This window comes from Gopherus evgoodei, chromosome 3, assembly GCF_007399415.2.
Source record: "Gopherus evgoodei ecotype Sinaloan lineage chromosome 3, rGopEvg1_v1.p, whole genome shotgun sequence".
NCBI lineage: Eukaryota > Metazoa > Chordata > Testudines > Testudinidae > Gopherus > Gopherus evgoodei.
The window spans coordinates 177,906,024-177,925,118 of NC_044324.1; the positions used below are offsets into that span (position 1 = coordinate 177,906,024).

The following is a 19,095-nucleotide window of genomic DNA, read 5'->3' on the forward strand; positions in this document are numbered from 1 at the left end:
TATCTATAATACTCAGAATTTGCAGAACTGTTGTAACATAACTTAACTTACATGGTTAATTGAGGGTTAATTATCCCCTTTTGACACATGGGGGAAACAGACTCAGGTTAACTTTCCAAACATATCAGGGAGCAGAAATGTTTCTGCCTCCCAGCCTTCTTCCTAGTCCATTAGACCCTCTTGCCTTCTCTAGCTAAAAGACACATATACATGTAAATGGTTTTTCAAAATCTGTATTATAGAGTTATTTGCATTACTAGAGGAGAACAGAACTGTATGCAAATGTGACTTCACCCTGTTAAAAAAAAATGCGGAAGTTAAACAGAACATCCTGCTTGCCACTCAAGGAAGGGTTTTCTCTCTTCCATCTCTGATCCCCAAAAGCCCCATATTACAGCAGCCTTTCAAGCTAATGAAAACTAAAATCTATTAATATTAACGTCTGGTCTGGCTGCAGGAATTGTAGCAGAACAGTAGCATGTGCTTTGTACAGGAGTGAATTCAGAGCCTATGCAGTACTCCCATCCTATGCTAGCCTGCTGAGAACAGAAAACTGGAATCCAGATCCAGGTCTCATTTGACAATGCAGAGCTCTAACCACAGATCCACTGGGTGGATGCAGAAATGAACTCCAGTAGTTCCAGACAGACTAGTTTTCAGATTTTTTATTGTATTTCATAAAGACACAAAGCATCGATCCTCTGGAGGGGCCTCTGTATGGTTCTGTGAACGCATGTTGCATGTTGTGCTGCTTTTTACACTGGCAGGGAGAAAATAGTAGGAATAATATTGGTGAAAATGTAGGTGATGGACAAGAGTATGTGCTTAGCTTCTGCTGGAGATGAGCCAACTCACTGTTTGTAAATCTGCCTCTTTCCTTCCCTCTGGGAGTCATGTCATTAGGATGACTGTGTTATCCATGTTATCAACACGCTTTTCATTCCGGATGTTGAATGTGTTGGGAATCTGTCTGTTGGTAGCAACCTTGCTGTTCATTCTTTATTAATACACTTTCTTTTAGGATGATGTGCCTTTCACTACTGCTTTTCTGAAGGACATTCCATTTTGTCATAACCACTTCTGCTTTTTAACCACAATGCAAGGGCCTTTCAAACTGGCATTTGCAGCTTCAACATAACAAGTCTACCTCAAATTCTTCATTTGCTACAATTTCTAGAGTTTTCTCCAAGAACTTGAGATTTCTTGCTTTCTCCTACTCTCTCATATATTCGCTTTTTGTACAGCTACCTAGCGACAGTCCTAATTCCCAATCTTATTCTCTAATCCCTTGATATCCAGGATTTTCAGCTTGATGGCCAAACATTATTTCAAAAAAGTCAAAGGGTCCCAGAAACTGTGGGGCAAGTGAATAAGGACTTGTTATTTACCCCTTTATATAACATAAGAATCAGGGGTCACCCAATGAAATTAACAGGCAGCAGGTTTAAAACAAACATAAGGAAGTTGTTGTTCTCATAGCACACAGTCAGCCTGTGGGACTGGTTGCCAGGGGATGCTGTGAAGGTCAAAAGTATAACAAGGTTCAAAAAAGAATTAGGTAAATTCATGGAGGATAGGTCCATCAATAACTATTAGCCAGGATGGTCAGGGATGCAACTCTATGCTTCAGATGTCCCTAAACATCTGATTGTTAGAAACGGGGGCTGGATGATGGGGGATGGATCACTTGAGAATTCCATTATTCTGTTCATTCCCTCTAAAGCAGTGGGCACTAACCACTGTTGGAAGTCAGGATGTTGGACTACATGACCGTTGTTCAGACTCAGTATGGTCATTCTTATGTTCTTAATTGTTTTTGGCAGATTTTCTGCCCTTTTTTTCTTGGGCAGCACAAAGGGAGTAGTTACCAGCTGCAACTCCATGCTGGGGATACCCCCCAATATGGGGGATTTCTGTGTGGGTGCAGAGTTAGCATAGCTGGCACCTTTACCTTACTCTTCCCATATGACAGGCCTTCTGTGCCAGGGGTTGGGATCAGGGAGTGAAAGTGGTTGGAGTGTGTTTCATTCTATCTATCTCCAGCTGGTATGTAATTCCTTGGAGATTATAGCCAGCTAATTCATCTTAGAGCAGCCCCTAAATTGCTCTAAACCGGGCTGGGGCAGAGAACCTGGGAGCTGTAACTGGTTGCTGGTTCTGAGCTTGTCATCTCCTCTGTGAGGGCGGAGATGGAAGAGAGAAGTCATTCTTTGCTAGACACTCCCCATAGGCTCAGGTAAAGCCATTTGAACTCCTATTCAGCTCTTTGTGGGGCTCCCACAGCCTGGCAGGGAAGTCCCCAGGCTCTTTGCCATAGTGACCCAGCTAATTCAAATATTTTCCGTTTCAGAATTTCAGGATGTGGTTCAGAGAACATATTTTCCGTTCCCAGTAAAATACATATTTTCTTATTACAGTCTCCTTTCAGGGACACACGTGGCCCCTAACCCACAGATTATTCGACTGTGCTGTAACTCTCTAATCTCTCTGAAGTGCCTTTGAATTCATCATATTCTTATCTAGCTCTGTAGACACTATTCTTATGTCAGTATATCTTCATTTAAAATATGCTGTTACTGTTAATATTGACAAGTGAATATTCACTCTACATTGCAATAATCTTAACTCTGACTCATAAGACATACTTCTTATCTTTTCCAACATATATCTCACATGGTCAAAAACATGCATGTATTAGTGATATGTATTTTGAAATCCTTTGTAAATGTTTTGGGTGTCAATAGTTTGTGGTTTACTTATAGAATATCTTCATTTTGGGTCTCTTTCCAGGCCAGCCAAAACAATTTTCAGATCTTAGGGTGGGTGGTTTTTTTTTTTTTTTGTTTTTGTTTTTTTCCCACATGCCACCACTGCATTGTGTGTGGCCTGTCTTCTCAGAGCTGACACTATTAGATTGAAGGTGTCCTTTCCATATAAAGTGACAATTCATAATGCTGCCACTTGGTGGCACCAAGAAAATAGAAACTGACGCTTAAAAACTACAACGACAAAATGCAATCAATATAGCAAACAGTCAATCCTTTCTGTTTGGAACTTCCCTCTGACTGCTTTTCATATAGTAGTTTAGTAACTCAGCATCGCAGACCTGGAATTTAAGTTTCTCTTTATCCTGTTTTTAACCACTCCTATTGATTTGGTATAAGGTATACTCACTCATGCTTCTAACCTGTCCCAGTGGTATTGCCCACTTTCCTAACTGTAAATATCCTTGAATTTACTACATGTATTACTTGAATCTTGCAGACTTGCAATTTCTTAGCCGATGATAAATAGCTGTAATTTATCTGCTCTTCTGTAAAGGCAGTCTTTGTAAGTGGAAAATCTGACATACCTGATGACTCTTCAGCCCTTTGACTTGATGGTGCTAATCTCAGAGGTGAAAAATGCTGCATGTGCTGAAGCCAAGGAGATATGGATGTTGACTTGATTTTCAGTTTCCTTTGTGTATACAGTGGAAAGCATGGTTCTGTTAACTACATCGTTAGCAACGCACTTGTATCTTCCCCTGTTACTCTTCTGTGACATTGTAGGATGAAATCTTTAGCATTCTGTTTACTGTCCTGGCAAGAAAACTGATTGGGGTGTCTTTTCAGGGTTCTATGACGCTTTTAAATTCTGAGAACTAGCTGTACTATTTTTTCTTTGATCATCAATACAATAAACACCTTAGACCAAATTTTGTTCATGCGCAGCCCATGTCCATAAAGAGATGAAATTCTCTAACCTGTGCCCAGGCTAGGAATGGGACCAGAGCCCATGTGCTGCAGTAGTATCACCTGTACTCTAAGCACACCTCCATACTGAAATGGATAGAGTACTTGTTGCAGCACAGTTCTATGGTGTACTGTGGGAAGCGATGGCTGTTTGCATCTCTCTCCCCCTCATGAAGTGGAATCCCCACTGGTGCTGCTTTAGAACTAGTTTGGCTGGCAAATATCGCTATTTCTTTGTTTTGTTAGCATGCAGAACAGTCTGAGGTCAGTGTATTGCTTCAGGCCTGTTGATGAATTACATGAAGAAAAAAAATCGGCAGCAGCAAGCCTCGTGCTTCCCAGCTGTCCCTCATTTTGAGAACTTTGGTCATTTTAGTCCCAGAGTTAACTACAAAGTTGGTGTCCCTTCATTCTTATTGCTGGACAGAATTTACGTTATTAAGAAACTAACTGGGAGGCTGAGCTAACAGAAAATACTATTTGTACTAGAGAAATTAATCCCATCTCTTCAGTTCATGTGTGACCATCCCAAATTATACCCCCATTTGGGCATCAGCAAATTGAGATGTGTGGTGAGCAGATGGTTAAACATGATCACTTATTTTAACCTAAAAAAGCCGATAGTGCCTAAGATGGTGAGGCAAGAAAGATACAGAGATGTAGGGGAACCAGATACATGAGTAAGGATGACAGAATCTGGCCTATAAGGTTGAAAAAGGAAGGACTAATAGCTAACCCTTTCCTTACAGGTCTCCATGTCATACATGAAAATCTGGAGGAAGATACCTAATCTATGGTAGATCTGGAATGCTTGTTCCACTTTGGGGCAGTTCTTACATTCTTCACTTGCATGTGTATGTATCTAAATGATGAACTGTCTTGGTTGTGTGGAGTGAGTACTTGTCCAGTGTAATCCTCAAGGCTGAGCATCTGATTAAATGAACCATGATGCATACAATTTGTATGGTGTCCTTGTCGATCATAAGTAGATCTCAAGATAATTAATTAATTAATTCTGTGTGCCAGGTCTTGGACACTAGTTTTCATTGGCTATCCACAAGCTATGGATAAGCTTCTGCTGTCAGGGAAAATGTTTTGATTAGGGCTGTCAAGCGATTAAAAAAATTAATCACGATTAATCACCCTGTTAAGCCATAATAAAATACTATTTATATAAATATTTTGGGATGTTTTCTACATTTTCAAATATATTGATTTCAGTTACAGCACAGAGTTCAAAGTGTACAGTGCTCTTGTGTACAGTGCAATACAAAGTGTACAATTTATTTTTACAGTATATTTTTATATTTATATGTTTATTATAAATATTTGCACTGTAAAAAGAAGAGATATTATTTTTCAATTCACTTAATACAAGTACTGTAGTGCAACCTTTTTTATCATGAAAGTTGGACTTACAAATGTAGAGTTATGTACATAAAATAACTGCATTCAAAACCAAAACAATATAAAACTTTAGAGCCTACAAGTCCACTCAGTCCTACTTCTTGTTCAGCCAATCGCTCAGACAAACAAGTTTGTTTACATTTGCAGGAGATAATGCTGCCCGCTTCTTGTTTACAATGTCACCTGAAAGTGAGAACAAGCGTTCGCGTGGTACTGTTGTAGCTGGCGTTGCGAGATATTTATGTGCCACATTTGCTAAAGATTCGTATGTCCCTTCATGCTTGAACCACCAGTCTAGAGGACATTGTCCATGCTGATGATGGGTTCTGCTTGATAATGACTGAAAGCAGTACAGACCAACTGAGTCAGATGTCACCAGCAGAAGGTTGGTTTTCTTTTTTGTTGGTTCGAGTTCTGTATTTTCCGCATTGGAATGTTGGTCTTTTAAGACTTCTGAAAGCATGCTCCATACCTCGTTCCTCTCAGATTTTGGAAGGCACTTCAAATTCTTAAATCTTGGGTCGAGTGCTGTAGCTATTTTTAGAAATCTCACATTGGTATCTTCTTTGTGTTTTGTCAGCTCTGCAGTGAAAGTGTTCTTAAAACAAACAACATGTGTTTAGTCATCATCCGAGACTGCTATAACATGAAATATATGACAGAATGCGGGTAAAACACAGAACAGGAGACATACAATTCTCCCCCAAGGACTTCAGTCACAAGTTTAATTAAGCATTTTTTTTTAATGAGCACCGTCAGCATAGAAGCATGTCCTCTGTAATGATGGCCAACACATGAAGGGGCATACTCATGTTTAGCATATCTGGCACATAAATACCTTGCAATGCAAGCTACAAAAGTGCCATGCAAACGTCTGTTCTCATTTCAGGTGACATTGTAAATAAAAAGCAGGCAGCAGTATCTCCTGTAAATGTGAACAAACGTGTTTGTCTTAGCGATTGGCTGAACAAGTAGGAGAACTGAGTGGACTTGTAGGCTCTAATGCAGGGGTAGGCAACCTATGGCACACGTGCCAAAGGCAGCACACGAGCTGATTTTCAGTGGCACTTACACTGCCCGGGTCGTGGCCACCGGTCTGGGGGGCTCTGCATTTTAATTTAGTTTTAAATGAAGCTTCTTAAACATTTTCTAAAACCTTATTTATTTTATATACAACAATAGTTTAGTTATATATTATAGACTTATAGAAAGAGACCTTCTAAAAATGTTAAAATGTATTACTGGCACGCGAAACCTTAAATTAGAGTGAATAAATGAAGACTCGGCATACCACTTCTGAAATGTTGCCGACCCTGCTCTAAAGCTTTACATTGTTTTGTTTTTGAATGCAGTTATGTAACAAAAAAAAATCTACATTTATAAGTTGCACTTTCACAAATAAGAGATTGCACTACGGTATTTGTATGAGGCAAATTGAAAAATATTATTTTTTTTATAGTGCAAATATTTGTAATAAAAATATTCTGTTGTAATTGAAATCAATATATTTGAAAATGTAGAAAAACATCCAAAATATTTAATAAATTTGAATTGATATTCTGTTGTTTAACAGTGCAGTTAAAACTGCAATTAATTTTTTAAATCATGATTAATTTTTTTGAGTTAATCCCATGAGTTAACTGCAATTAATTGACCGCCCTAATTTTGATAATATCAGTTGCATATCCACATACATTAGCTTTGCTGATATCCAACAAACAAAGCTGGAATGAAAGTTACAGATACAATTCAAACCTCACTTTGAACGTGGACCCAGAAATTTATATATAATGAGGCATTCCCCTCAAAAATGAAATAGAGTTGCCTTAGGTGAGTAATATTTTAGACATCTAGATGATATTTCTAGCCATTTTGGAAACGAACTAACTTCCCAGTTTGTGAAATAAGTTACGTCCACTTTGATGGGGAAAGGTTAGGGTTTAAATCCTCTGTTCAGAGGAACAGGGCAGCATGATTGGAGATTATTCTCAGGTCTGTTAGGGATGCCACACTACTTTCAGAATATAATATAGATAGAAGAAATAGATCTAGTCTAGTATGCCTGGTATCTTAAAGTGTAGTAACTGGAGCTTTTGCCTGTAGAGTTTAATGCCTCATTGGGTGGTGTCACTGAGGTGAACCTTTACTGGTGTAGGAAAATTGGGTATGGGTTTGAGGTCAGGTCTGGTGCTACATGACCTTGTTGAATACAGAAAGAAGCAGTGTATTTTTTTGATGAAAAATATAAATGTTGGTGTCCGAAAAGCAACCAACTGAATAGTTTATTTCCACCTCTGAGCTACTCAAGTGGGCTCCCTACAGTTGTTTTTTTTTTTTTTTTGGCATAAAAAATTAATCCTTCCTCAGTTTATGTAAACCAATGCAAAATACGTATTTAAATCTGGTGATCTTTAGGCTCAATTAACCAGGCCCATCCCCACATATAGTACTTACTGGTAAGCAGAGGAATATACAAATATTAATATACCTGATTTTAATATAGTGGAAAGCTTATCTCTGTGCTGAAGGCATAAGCAGTTCTGAGAATCTAAGGATTCTTGTGTGGGTTTTATGTTATTTCCTGGTGAAGATTTTTAAAGAAGCTGGATAGGTGGGGCTGCATCAGTAACCATATTGCCTGATGTTCCTTATTGAGTTAAAGTCTGCATAATGTGTAATGCTACAGAGACCTCTTGAAAGAAACATGCTCATGCCATTGTTTGAGGAGTCTTTTTTATTTTCTTTTCCCCTAGCAGCTTAAAACTGCTTGTCTTCACAGGTGAGGCTGGGCCTGCATGGGTTGTGACCTCTTAGGAGGAGTGTACTGTCTACTCTTTCAATTTTGGGTTTGCATTTTTTGTTGAAACTTCAAGTAAGTGGGAAGCTAGTCTTCATATAAAAAGAAAACTGAGAAGTAGGATTAGGCAGTTCACTGCCTTCTGGGAGTTCTGTAATTTCAATCTCTCCCCCACCCCACTCCTTCCTGCAATCCCTCATTCTTCAGGCTGTTTTAGCTTCTTTCTTGGAGTCAGGAGTCTGTCTTCAAACTCCTGTTGGATTTCCTCTGCCATGTAACAAGTTGGTGTCACATTCACTGACTTTCAGTCATATTTCTCTGTTTAGTAGAACGCCCTCCAAGAACAGACTGCAGAGAGGCTTGGAACATTTCGTTTTTCATTTCTCTGCTAAGGTTCTGTGTAACTACGTCCACTATTCTGACTGCCAAAGCGGTCTCCTGTTTCTGTGGTGCTAGTGTTGGAGGACATGCTGCTGCTGGCACCATTTTGTTTTCTTATCAGTGCTAGGAGGCTGCTGCTTCTCCTTCTGTTTTTGTGCTGATCTAGGTTCCAGATTTTATTTTTTTTAACAGAGTATCCAGGGATGTTTCTTCTGTGGTAGAATCCATGTAGTTTGGCTGATTTATTTTTTTTGTTAACTGCTCAATGGGAAATAGAGCGAGAGCTTAGTGTGAATGCAGATGCTAGCTAAGTCTGCCCCACATGACCAGATCACTGGTTTCTTTGGACATCTACAAACACATATAACAGATTACCAGCTTCTGTCATGTTTAACACAGTTATAAATGCAAGAAACATTTTTATCTGAAGTGAGATACTCCTAGGAATAAAACTTTTGAAAAGCTGTCTTGTATGTACTGTAAAATTTATCATTCTTAACTTTACCTGCCTGTTAGTCACTTGAGCACTCCACATGCAGAACACTTTCCTGTGTAGCCTTAACCTTTGCACTTATTTCTACATATTTTTCCATATACTCTGTTCAGATTTGTGATAACCCATTGGTGGGTTAAATTTTATTTCACTGTCTGAGCTAGGAGTTGGTACCTTCATTCAAGGAACGTGAGTTCTACATGCCTAGGTAAACATGCATTAAATGTGATGTGCTCAGAGTCCTTAAAAGAACCCAGATGTTAGTCCTTATATACAAACTGGAAAGTTATGAGGGATCTATATTCTAGAGAGTCCACTTGATGCCACAAATTTGTGCTTCAGACTTTAAAGCTTCACTTAAAAATATGCTATTCTTCACGGTTGTGTAGCTATCCGATGATGTCTGCAGATAGCTAGAAAGAATAACTCAAAAAAGTGAACTGCACTTTTATCTCAATCAGTTAGTTACTCTGAAACCCGAAGAAGACAAAATATCAGTATTAACTGTTTCAGTGCTGATCATTAACAAACTGCCAGCGTGTGTGCTCATCCTCCATCCCAAGCTGCTTCCAGGTGCTGAAATCACCAGCTTCCTCCTTGAGAGCTGCCAACATGTCCAGCAACTAATTATGCAGTCAACTTAAAAAGCATTCTAGCTCTCTGTGGCATCTGGGGGGACTTGTTCATGACTCAGCTTCTCCTCCCATTCCTGAAACAAATTTCCCAGAAGTGTGCTTGAAATTTCAGGGCTACAGAATAGTGGCCGCAGTGTCAAGATTTACAAATTGCATGTTCACTTACAGCGTGCACAAGTTTATTTGGTTAATAAAGAAATATCAGTCTCGTTCGTATGATGTAAGAAGTATTTGCACTAATAAAAATAGAGGTCCTCAAACCGGATAAGCAAAAATAACTGCTGGGTTACCCACTAATGAGGAAGGTGCTGCTAAACCTCCTTTCATTGTGGGGAAGAATAAGTCTTTTAAGGCTCTCCTCCTTCCATCTTTATTACTCCATGGAAAACAGAGTCATTCTTTGAAAAATCCAAAAATCCAGCTGGGGGATATATATGGGGTGGCTGTGAAGGACATAGAGAAACTTGTTTATATATAGAAAAGAGTATTTTTACTGTTACATTGGGTGATTTATGAATGGCTTATTCAGGCTTTTAGTATCTGAAAAAAAGTTTTACTGTTTCGATCAATGGCCAAATTCTTGGAGTTTGGGGAGAACTGCATAGACAGTTCCTCCTTCAAATTCCTGGTATGTTCTTCAAGAGAAGAAACGTCCAACCTCTTCTGATTGGTCCTTAAATCCAGATAAGGTCTGAAATATTTGAGTAGTCATGAGAGGGAAAAACAGAAGGGTATGAGATACCTAGAAGCGATAGAATATCAGTAAACGAGATAATGGTAGCTTGTTGGTCTTATTCCTTCTGTAGAAATATCCTCATCATGTGCTAAGGTTCACTGCAGTTAGTTGAGGACAGGGGAGAGAGAAGACATCATCTGATTTAGATGATGATCTAGCAAAAAGGAAAGTGATCTGTTATCCAGTGAGCCTGTATAAATCTTAGACCTCAGCAGCACTGTGCAGACTGGAAGGTGGAAACATGGAATGTTTCCCTTCCTCCAAATCTCACCTGGGCTATTGTTTCCAAAAGGAAATGCAGCTCAACGCAGTCAAATGATTTTTCTGTGTGGTATGAGGCTGCTGTGTATTACTCTCCCATGCCTTTTGTGGTACCTGCAAAGTATGCCTTCTAAAAATTACAGCAGTGGAATGTTCTAACTTGAAACTCAATCAATTGTCATGAATCATTTGGGGGGCGGTGGAAGAGGGGGAAAGCCCTTCTTTTCTCCTGGCTAGGGCCCTGGCAATGATGTCAAAATCTAACTTTAGTGTCTGTTGGTCTCTGAGGTGAATAGAAGTGATTCTGTTTGGTCTCAGTCATGCAGATTGGAGCCTACCTCAAGGAACTTACAAGGTTATTCTTTTTTTATAAGATTCCTTCTACATTCTTGGTAAAAGAGGTGATTGTTTAGTTTGATCTTTAATTCTATATCAGATCCATGTGGGGTGCATCTCTCTTTCCTTCACAAGAATAAATAGCTCACAAGTCTCACATTCTGAAATGAGATGCTCCAACGCTATTGTCTCATCTTGCAAGAGATGGACCAAGCTCATTCTGGTACGTTGACTGACTTATTTTTAAATTGGAGGTTTGCTTTGAACTACAAAGATTTACATAGTATTACATATATAACCTACTTACGTGGGGTAGCCTGCCCTGGCTCACCAACTGCTTGAGAAAGAAGTGTAGGTTTGTTTAGCAGTCACATCACTAGAGACCCTGGTCTTCGTTCTTAAAACATGTGCAGGGGGCTCAATTCTGTATCAAGATTGGTATTCTCTTCTGAATTATTGGAAACAATGGGTTCTAATTTCTGACCCATGGCAAGTTTCTTCACTGTGAAACTGTATAAAAAACAAACTTAATGGGGACCTGCAAAGCTGTTTAAAAAAAAAAAACTAAACAAAAAAAGACTTGTGGTGTCCTTTGCTGTTTTATGATGTATAAAAGGGACCTGTGTGTGTGTTGAGTTCTTTCCTGCTTGGTGTTTTGTTTTTTTTAATCATAAAAGTATCCTGATGTCAACTTTGGTTGTGCTAAAGGAATTATTGGAGTCTCTGAAGATGTATATTGTGTATTTTTCCTGCTTTCTGTCCAGTCAACAGTTTTTCCAAATCCAAGGTAACTGGATATACTCCGCCATATATGCTGCATCAAAGTTATATTGATAAGCTATTTCCTTAAGTGATAAGGAAATATACCATTTCTTGTGTCCTTCAGTTGGCATTGCATCTGTGCAGGAGATTCAGGTGCAGAGTTAGGCAACAGCAATTTTTTACCTAGTTGGCATCTTCTCTTTGAATCTGATTCTTTCCCCATTCCTGGATGCACTTAGTGATTCTCATGAAGGGCTGTGTTTTTTAAGATGTGTCCCTTAATCTGCCTGCCCTTTTTTCCCAGGTATGGTCATCAGAGTTGACTGTAATTATGGCCTAGAAGTAGGCAGGGGTATCTCTGATGGAAGCATGGATCAGTAGGTAGGCCAGAGTGTTAATCCTGCATCTGCCAATGATTGGCTGTGTGACTTTGGGCAAGTGTCTGAACAGCTGTGTAGTTGAATTACTCCAATCTGATAAATGGAGCATATCCACTTCTGTAAAGCACTTTGAGATCTAAAAGTTCTCAATGTATTTTAAGTATGATAGTGCAGTGTTTCTCAAACTGGGGTTGCCGCTTTTGTAGGGAAAGCCCCTGGTGGGCTGGGCCAGTTTGTTTACCTGCCCCGTCTGCAGGTCTGGCCGATCGCAGTCGGTTCGCCGCTGCAGGCCAATGGGGCTGCTGGAAATGGTGGCCAGTATGTCCCTCAGTCCGCGCTGCTTCCAGCAGCCTCCATTGGCCAGAGCAGCGAACCGTGGCCGGTGGGAGCTGCGATCAGCTGGACCTGCGGATGGGGCAGGTAAACAAACAGGCCTGGCCCACCAGGGACTTTCCCTACATAAGCGGCAACCCCAGTTTGAGAAACACTGATAGTGGATCTGAGTGGGAGAGATGAACAGCTTTTGAAATGAATGTTCATGTGGAAGCTTGTATTTTAATCTTCAGAACCAGTTCTAACTTTTTCTCCCTTTTGCTCTTGCTCTTTGCAGCCAAACATGGCACTCTAGAGAGAGAGAGAGAGAGAGAGAGTGTGTGTGTGTGTGTGTGTGTTTGAAAGGGGGAGGGTGGGAGAATGGAGGGAGAGGAGATGGTCTTGTCTTCACACTTGCCAAGAGAAACTGTGTGGTCTGTTGGACTAAATATAGGATCAGGATCTAGAAACTTCTGACTTCTAATCCTGACTCTGCCACTGATTTACTGTGTCCTTAGGCAAGTTGCTTCACCTTTCTTTTCCACTTCAAAATAATACTTCCTCTCTGCTGTGAGTATTAATTACAGTAGTTAACATGTCTGCAGTTCCTTGAAGATGTAAAGCAGTAAGTATACTGAACAGCAGAGAACAAGCCCTGACGGGGTTTTTCTTCTTGTGAGGTAAATGAAGGTACAACCAAACTACTGCATGTATGACGGCACTATGTGTTTGCTTCAGAAAGCACTGATCTATAATATATTACTTATGAGACAGGTGGAGGCTTGGAGGTTGTTAGACAGCCCCTTGATGAGAAGAGAGCTAAGAGTGCCTTGGTCAGAGAAGGGAATGAGAGAGAGATTGAGATCATTTCTGACCTTATGTAATACTTGGTTGCTGGCACCCTCCTTTTATTTACTGTGCCTTTTTAAAAGCTTTTTGGTTGCATCTTTCTATATGGGGGATAAGCCATTTGTTGACCATATAATGCTGTATACAACTAACTTTAAACGTCTTTCAGACCTCTTCAGTGATATTTTTTTTCTTCCTCTTTCTGTTAGTACCAGCTACTTACCTATATACCTTGGCAATCTGAATTTCCATCTTAGTCCATGCTATACAGTATCCTGGGGGAAATGCAGCATGTCACTCAAATGTCTAACGATTCAGGGTACTTCTTGAAAGTATTTGAAGCACATTGAGGCTATCAAATGGACTTTTTGATCAAGGCACATGTTTGCTTATGGGCGTTTTCTGATCTGTAAACTTTAAATATAGGTTTATTTTATAAAGTCAGTTTCAATAGCTCATTGCCAACACCTCAACATAATTCCTTTTTGTATCTAAGAGGATCTACTCACTAAACAAGTAACCAGCTGGAGTTTGAGTAGCCATCACATCGACATCCGGCAAATTGACAATTGAAAGATATATTCACTGCATGTTAGAACCCAGATATTCTTCATAATATTCCTAGTATGCCATGTGCTACCTCTTGTAATTATTCTGTGGAAATTCTTCTTGTGTCTATATAGCTCATTTTCATCAGCTGACCACAGGGTAACTAAGGAGGGGCATATTATTTGATATCCATGCTCTTTGTCTATGTCAGACCCTCAAGATTATTTGAATATTTTTGATAATTTCTATTTTTGTGAGTGTGTCTGAGTTAAATAATTCTCAAAAATCTAAATAGCTGCCTACTGGCAGTATTTACTGAGTACCTCTAATTGGTTAGAGGTGTCCTGGCCAGCAGATCTAACACCAAGTTTGATTTTAAGAAATGTGTTTTATTACTTGGAAATACACAAAGCTGTTGGGAAATGAGGGAGCAGACTGCTTCTGCTTGTTTAGATGGAGGCTTATGCGCAGCAAAGTAGCTGTAGAGTTTTTATATTCTGTTTGCGGTAACAGTAAACAGAGCATCTGAAATAACCACTTGCACGTTGCAACAAACACATCATCATTTGCTTAAAAAGAGTTATAATTACAGTTGACGAAGCATGGACACCATAAAAATGCATTAGTTTGGCTTGACACATTAATTACCTGTTTTTGCAGATGTTTTTATATATTGTTGTGTGAACAGTTTACAAAATAATTACAGGAAAGTCATATGGAAAATAAACTAAGTGGGTGGTTTCTCGCCTTAATATTTTCATTCATGTGAATCTGTGTGAGGCACAGCTGCTCTGTAGCAAATGCATAGAGAAAGAGAGAGGGGGGGAATCTCAAAGGGTTTTTGTTCAAAGGTCTCTGTCATCATCATTACCACTCTTTTTTATATCTTGCATCCGCAGCATAGTTTTTAAACATTAAAAATGACATGGCTGATTTAATCCCAATGAATGGGGTAGGGTGTGGAGAGAGCTTTGATACTGATCAGATGAAACACAAATCTTCTAGTATCTATGAAAATACCTAAAGGAAAAATTAATAGTAGTTTTAAGCAGGATGGATTTGTATGATCAGTTGTAAAGATTAGTCAAGGACTTTAACACTTCTTGTTTGTTACTATTTAAAAAAATATATCTGAAGTGTAAATCTTGATAAAAGATACTCATATCAATGATTCAGGACTCCATATTGAAGAGTGACCACATGATCTCTGTTGGAAATATGAATAAAATGTTCCCAAGAAACATTTTAAAATAAAAAGCTTGTATTAGAAAAAATTACTTTGCCCTCTTAATTTTTTAAAAAGTTTGGATAGTTTTTGGATAGTTTGATCAATCGTTCATTCCTATAAAACATACAAATGCCACCCCTCTGCATTTCTCTGACGTGTGAGGTACACACCACTGTTGCTAAAGATCTTGAACATAGGAATTTGTCTGTCATCTTATCGTAATATCTTATTTAAGTGAGGAGCTACAAAAAATGAAAACCTGGGATAAATGCTAGAGTCTGCGTTTAGTTTCGTGGATTGTTCATCATCACAATCTAAGTGTTTTGTCACAGGTTTTTAAACATTTTATTATTCAAATCTTCTTTGAATTTGGTAGCCTATTTTACATGGTCCACATGTGCTATATATTAGATGTGCGAGATGATCTTGGTATGTTAAGGAGTGATTGGACTGATAGGCAGCTGGTATTTTTTCATAGCCTTTCTTGGATTTTGAAAAATTGGAGATCAAACTAATGTAAATTTTAAAAACAAAATAAACCAAACTCCACAAACTTATTTGATTCTCCTAGTCTGGCTCAAAGACAGACCTCGTGTTAAAAGCGTTTAAAGGCTGAACTGGTAAGTATTGAGATCAGCTTTCCTGTCAGCCATGAGAGAGATGTTTCTATTCAAAGGGTTTTCACCTTTTTGAAAATACAGTCCTTCCTGGTATGGTAAAATGTTAAATGTTAACATGTAAAATGTTAAATTTATTAAAAATAAATATTACTACTCTCTTTCCTATCCGGAGTGATGAAGTGAAATTAATGTTGAATGAAAATAGGAGAGAACGACAAAAACTCATAGGGACATGCCATCTTGTGTGTTAGCTACTCTAAAATAACTGAGGCATTGAGGAGAAAAATAGGTAAACAGTGATAAACATCCACACTAAAAACACATAATCAACAATTACAGCAGTAGCTTGACTTTTATACTAGTCTTAAAATCTTCTAGTGAACTGAAAATGCTGGCTGAAGAGAAGCCAAATACTACTAATATAAACAAATTAGCTGTTCCTGAGAAACAAGTATTGATGGATGTTGAAGGGTTTGATGACTGTCTCTAAGGAAGTTGCAGACATCTGTACAAGATAAAGTTTCCTTCTACAGACAGAAGCAACAGGACTGGAAGCCAGTTTTGAGAATTTAAAAAGTATATTGTTTGCATTTTTACACACATGGCTGTCTAGTCATGAGGCCCCATCCCTTCTACCCGAGGCCCCTCCCTCTCCCAACTCCCCCTCTGCCAGAGCCCCAAGCACCTGCTCCCTTGGCTGGCGGAGCCTGTGCCGAACTGCCCTGGACCCCCCACCAGCCCCAGCACCGGGCTGCCCTTAGTGCCAGCCCCGCCAGCCTCAGCATTGGCCCCAATGTTGGGCTACTGGCCTCCATCTGGAGCTGAGCTCCTGCTGGCTTGAGGGAGAGGGTGACGTATGGGTGGAGCTAGGGCTAGGGTCCATGTTTACAGACCATATATATCAGTGCTCTCATCAGTAGCCTGCATTTGTTTAAACAAGACACACTTAGTTTATTCTTTCCTAAGTGGAAGACAACAGTCACATTTTGGAAAATTTTTCCAGAACCTTATTATCCAGTGGTTGATATGAAAGATGAAGCTGCTAATAAGATTCAGGCACAATGCCCTATTTAGAAGCCCAGCCGTTACTCGGAACTGGTAGGAGGGGGCTTGAATTCTCATCAGGCTGCTACTGCTGTATCTTGCCTGCAGGCGGAGTGGTTCCATCTTGTCATCCTGGCTGGTGACCACCTGAAACTTTTTAGCCTCTTAGCCAAAAAGGAAGGGAGCAGCCAGCAGCTGAAATCTGTGAGTTGTCACTTTCACCTGGCTATTGGTGGCATTTCTGACCCCCTTTTCATGGAAGCATAGGTCAGAAGGATGGAAATAAGCAAGTTTTGCCTCTTCTGTTTTTTAAAGTAGTAATTTATAACCTTTACTATATATGCACTAATCTGATTTCCATGGATACAGAGTCCATTTCACTTGCTGCCTCCAGTTCTTAATTTTGTTTCCATGGAAACTGACACCAAATTGGCAAAAATAAGGTAAGAGTTTTCATTTATTTGAGTATATAAGGAGGCTTAAACTGTATCTTTGCCAGAATACCCAAATCAGAGAATATGGAATCGAATATTTTTGGGCTTAGCTGTCAGAATCCATGAATAAGGCTGGAGCCAAAGACAGCAAAATCAAGTCAATCTCTTTGCCCAAATATATGGAAACACTTAAAACAAACAAACAAAAAACCCCCTCACTATTTTCTGTTACTCCATCTAGGTGAGTCAAGTCCAACTCGTCGAGAAGCAGTGAAGAGGAAGACTGCAGAATATCTAATGCGTGCTGAAAAAATTTCCAGCCTGTACCAGAAATCCTTCTCTGAAGATGGATCAGTTTCTGGGGTAGGCTTTAGCTTCATTTCTCTGAAACTGAATCTGTAAGATTGTCTGTCTGAATTTCTTGGCTTTTAGTTGTCTCAAAACCATTTTTAGAATTAGATAACCTTCTGTTATGTACCCTAAACACATTAGTCCTTTCTGGTAACTTTTTATAGTTGTTTTTTTTTTTTTAAATTCTTTGGTTCTTCTTGATTTAGTTTACTTCTTGTAATATTATGCAGGATACCTGGTTCTAAAAAGTGCTATCAGTGGGTTTTAAATATTTTTACTTCATACTCCGCAGTTTATAAAGTAAACTGAGTTGGGGCATTCAGCAGCTTCTGCCATATTAAATTGCTTTTTGAGGTAGCTTCCATCTTTTTAAGCGGATATCCTTAGCTGAGCTAGCTTGTGCAAAAAAAATCCTGTTTCAAGACATTCTTAATAGATCTCTACTTTGCTCTTCCCCATCCAGTTCCTGTGGGACTCATCTGTTCTTAGTTTGTATTTTTGCTGCAGTCACACTAAACTGTGTGATTGTCAATGACTGCTCCCAGGTAGTAAACATAAGTGTCTGTCTACATTTATATTAAGTAAGGACAGAAAGGGCAGAAAATTCTTTTGTCTTATTTTTCACAGCCTTAAGAGCAGTTTAAAGAGATTGTTGCAGTTAAAAAGCAAACCTTTAGAAAATCAGATAAAATTAAGCCCCCCTAATCCAAAGTAAATCTTAACCTTCCCCCCCTCCTACCCTGCCTCCTCAATCTTGTTTTGAAGAGGAACTGTTTCTGTAATAAGAGACCACAAATACATTTATGGGGACATTCTAAATGAGAAACATTTTGTGAGAGTTTGTCTTAATACGTATATCAATTGTACTTGAGAGAATTTTAATATTGTGGTCTGTTATCCACATCTACATAGCAATGGATCACCCTTTTCCCAGAGGTGTCATAACTAAACAGAGATGTTCTGTGAACTCCCTGCTGGTTGTCTTTCCTTGGGCCAAATGCTCTTGGAAATGAGGAAAATCTTAACTGAATGCAAATCCAGTATTTTTGGAAAGTGAGCAGGAAGACGATATGAGGAACCCATTACAGTTTGTATAGTAAAAATTCACTGTGGCTGGGTAACAGAAAGAAACAGATATTACTATGCAAGGACCCCCCAAGGGCAATGGAACCACCCTCTATCATTTAGTACTGAATTGAACAAATGCCTCCTTTGCAGACCTAAAAGGAGTACATCTGAAGAAAAAGGGGAGGAAAGAGAAAAACATGCATCTCTCCTTGATAACATTCAAAGCTGACTAGCTAGAAGAAACTTCACTTTAGCTGAGCAAATTTTGTTCTTGACTTAATCCATTTACTTGGTAGCACAAGCTTTGTCCATCTAGTGGCACTATTATGCTAGTATCTAAGCATTTATTTTACTTTATTGTTCATTCTTGATTTTTGTCTCTTCTACTCTTGGGCCAAATAAAGTTTTTTTGCTTTTATTTGAGATCGTTGGAATTAATTTACATAGATTGTTACATTGGGGACAACCAGTGTCCAATGGCCCACAGAGATGGAAACTGAGTTCTGATCAGAAGTGGGAATGTGGGGACAACTGAGACACCTAAAGGAGCATGTAAAGTGCTGTGAAGAAGGAGGCGGGCATCATTGTGGGCAAATAGAGAACCAGGGGAATAGACCTGACTCCTTGATTGTCACTGTCAAGAATTAGGTAACATGGCTGATCTTCTTGTCTACAGCAATCGTAAGAAAACATGGTGAGAATAGTAACACATGCCCTC

The 19,095-nt window shown here is 39.2% G+C and overlaps 1 protein-coding gene across 5 annotated transcripts in view; it reads left to right on the forward strand.

Moving 5' to 3' along the window:
* RPS6KC1 (ribosomal protein S6 kinase C1) overlaps positions 1–19,095 on the forward strand; it is a 113,760-nt gene that overhangs the window by 29,665 nt on the left and 65,000 nt on the right. For 3 of the 5 annotated variants that reach the window (XM_030557518.1, XM_030557517.1, XM_030557519.1), the window contains one exon: positions 17,200–17,321. In XM_030557518.1, the coding sequence (XP_030413378.1) occupies positions 17,200–17,321 (122 nt within the window). Of the gene's footprint in view, positions 1–4,483; positions 4,589–16,667; positions 16,729–17,199; positions 17,322–19,095 lie in introns of those variants that run through there. The other 2 variants (XM_030557520.1, XM_030557521.1) reach the window with 2 other exon arrangements.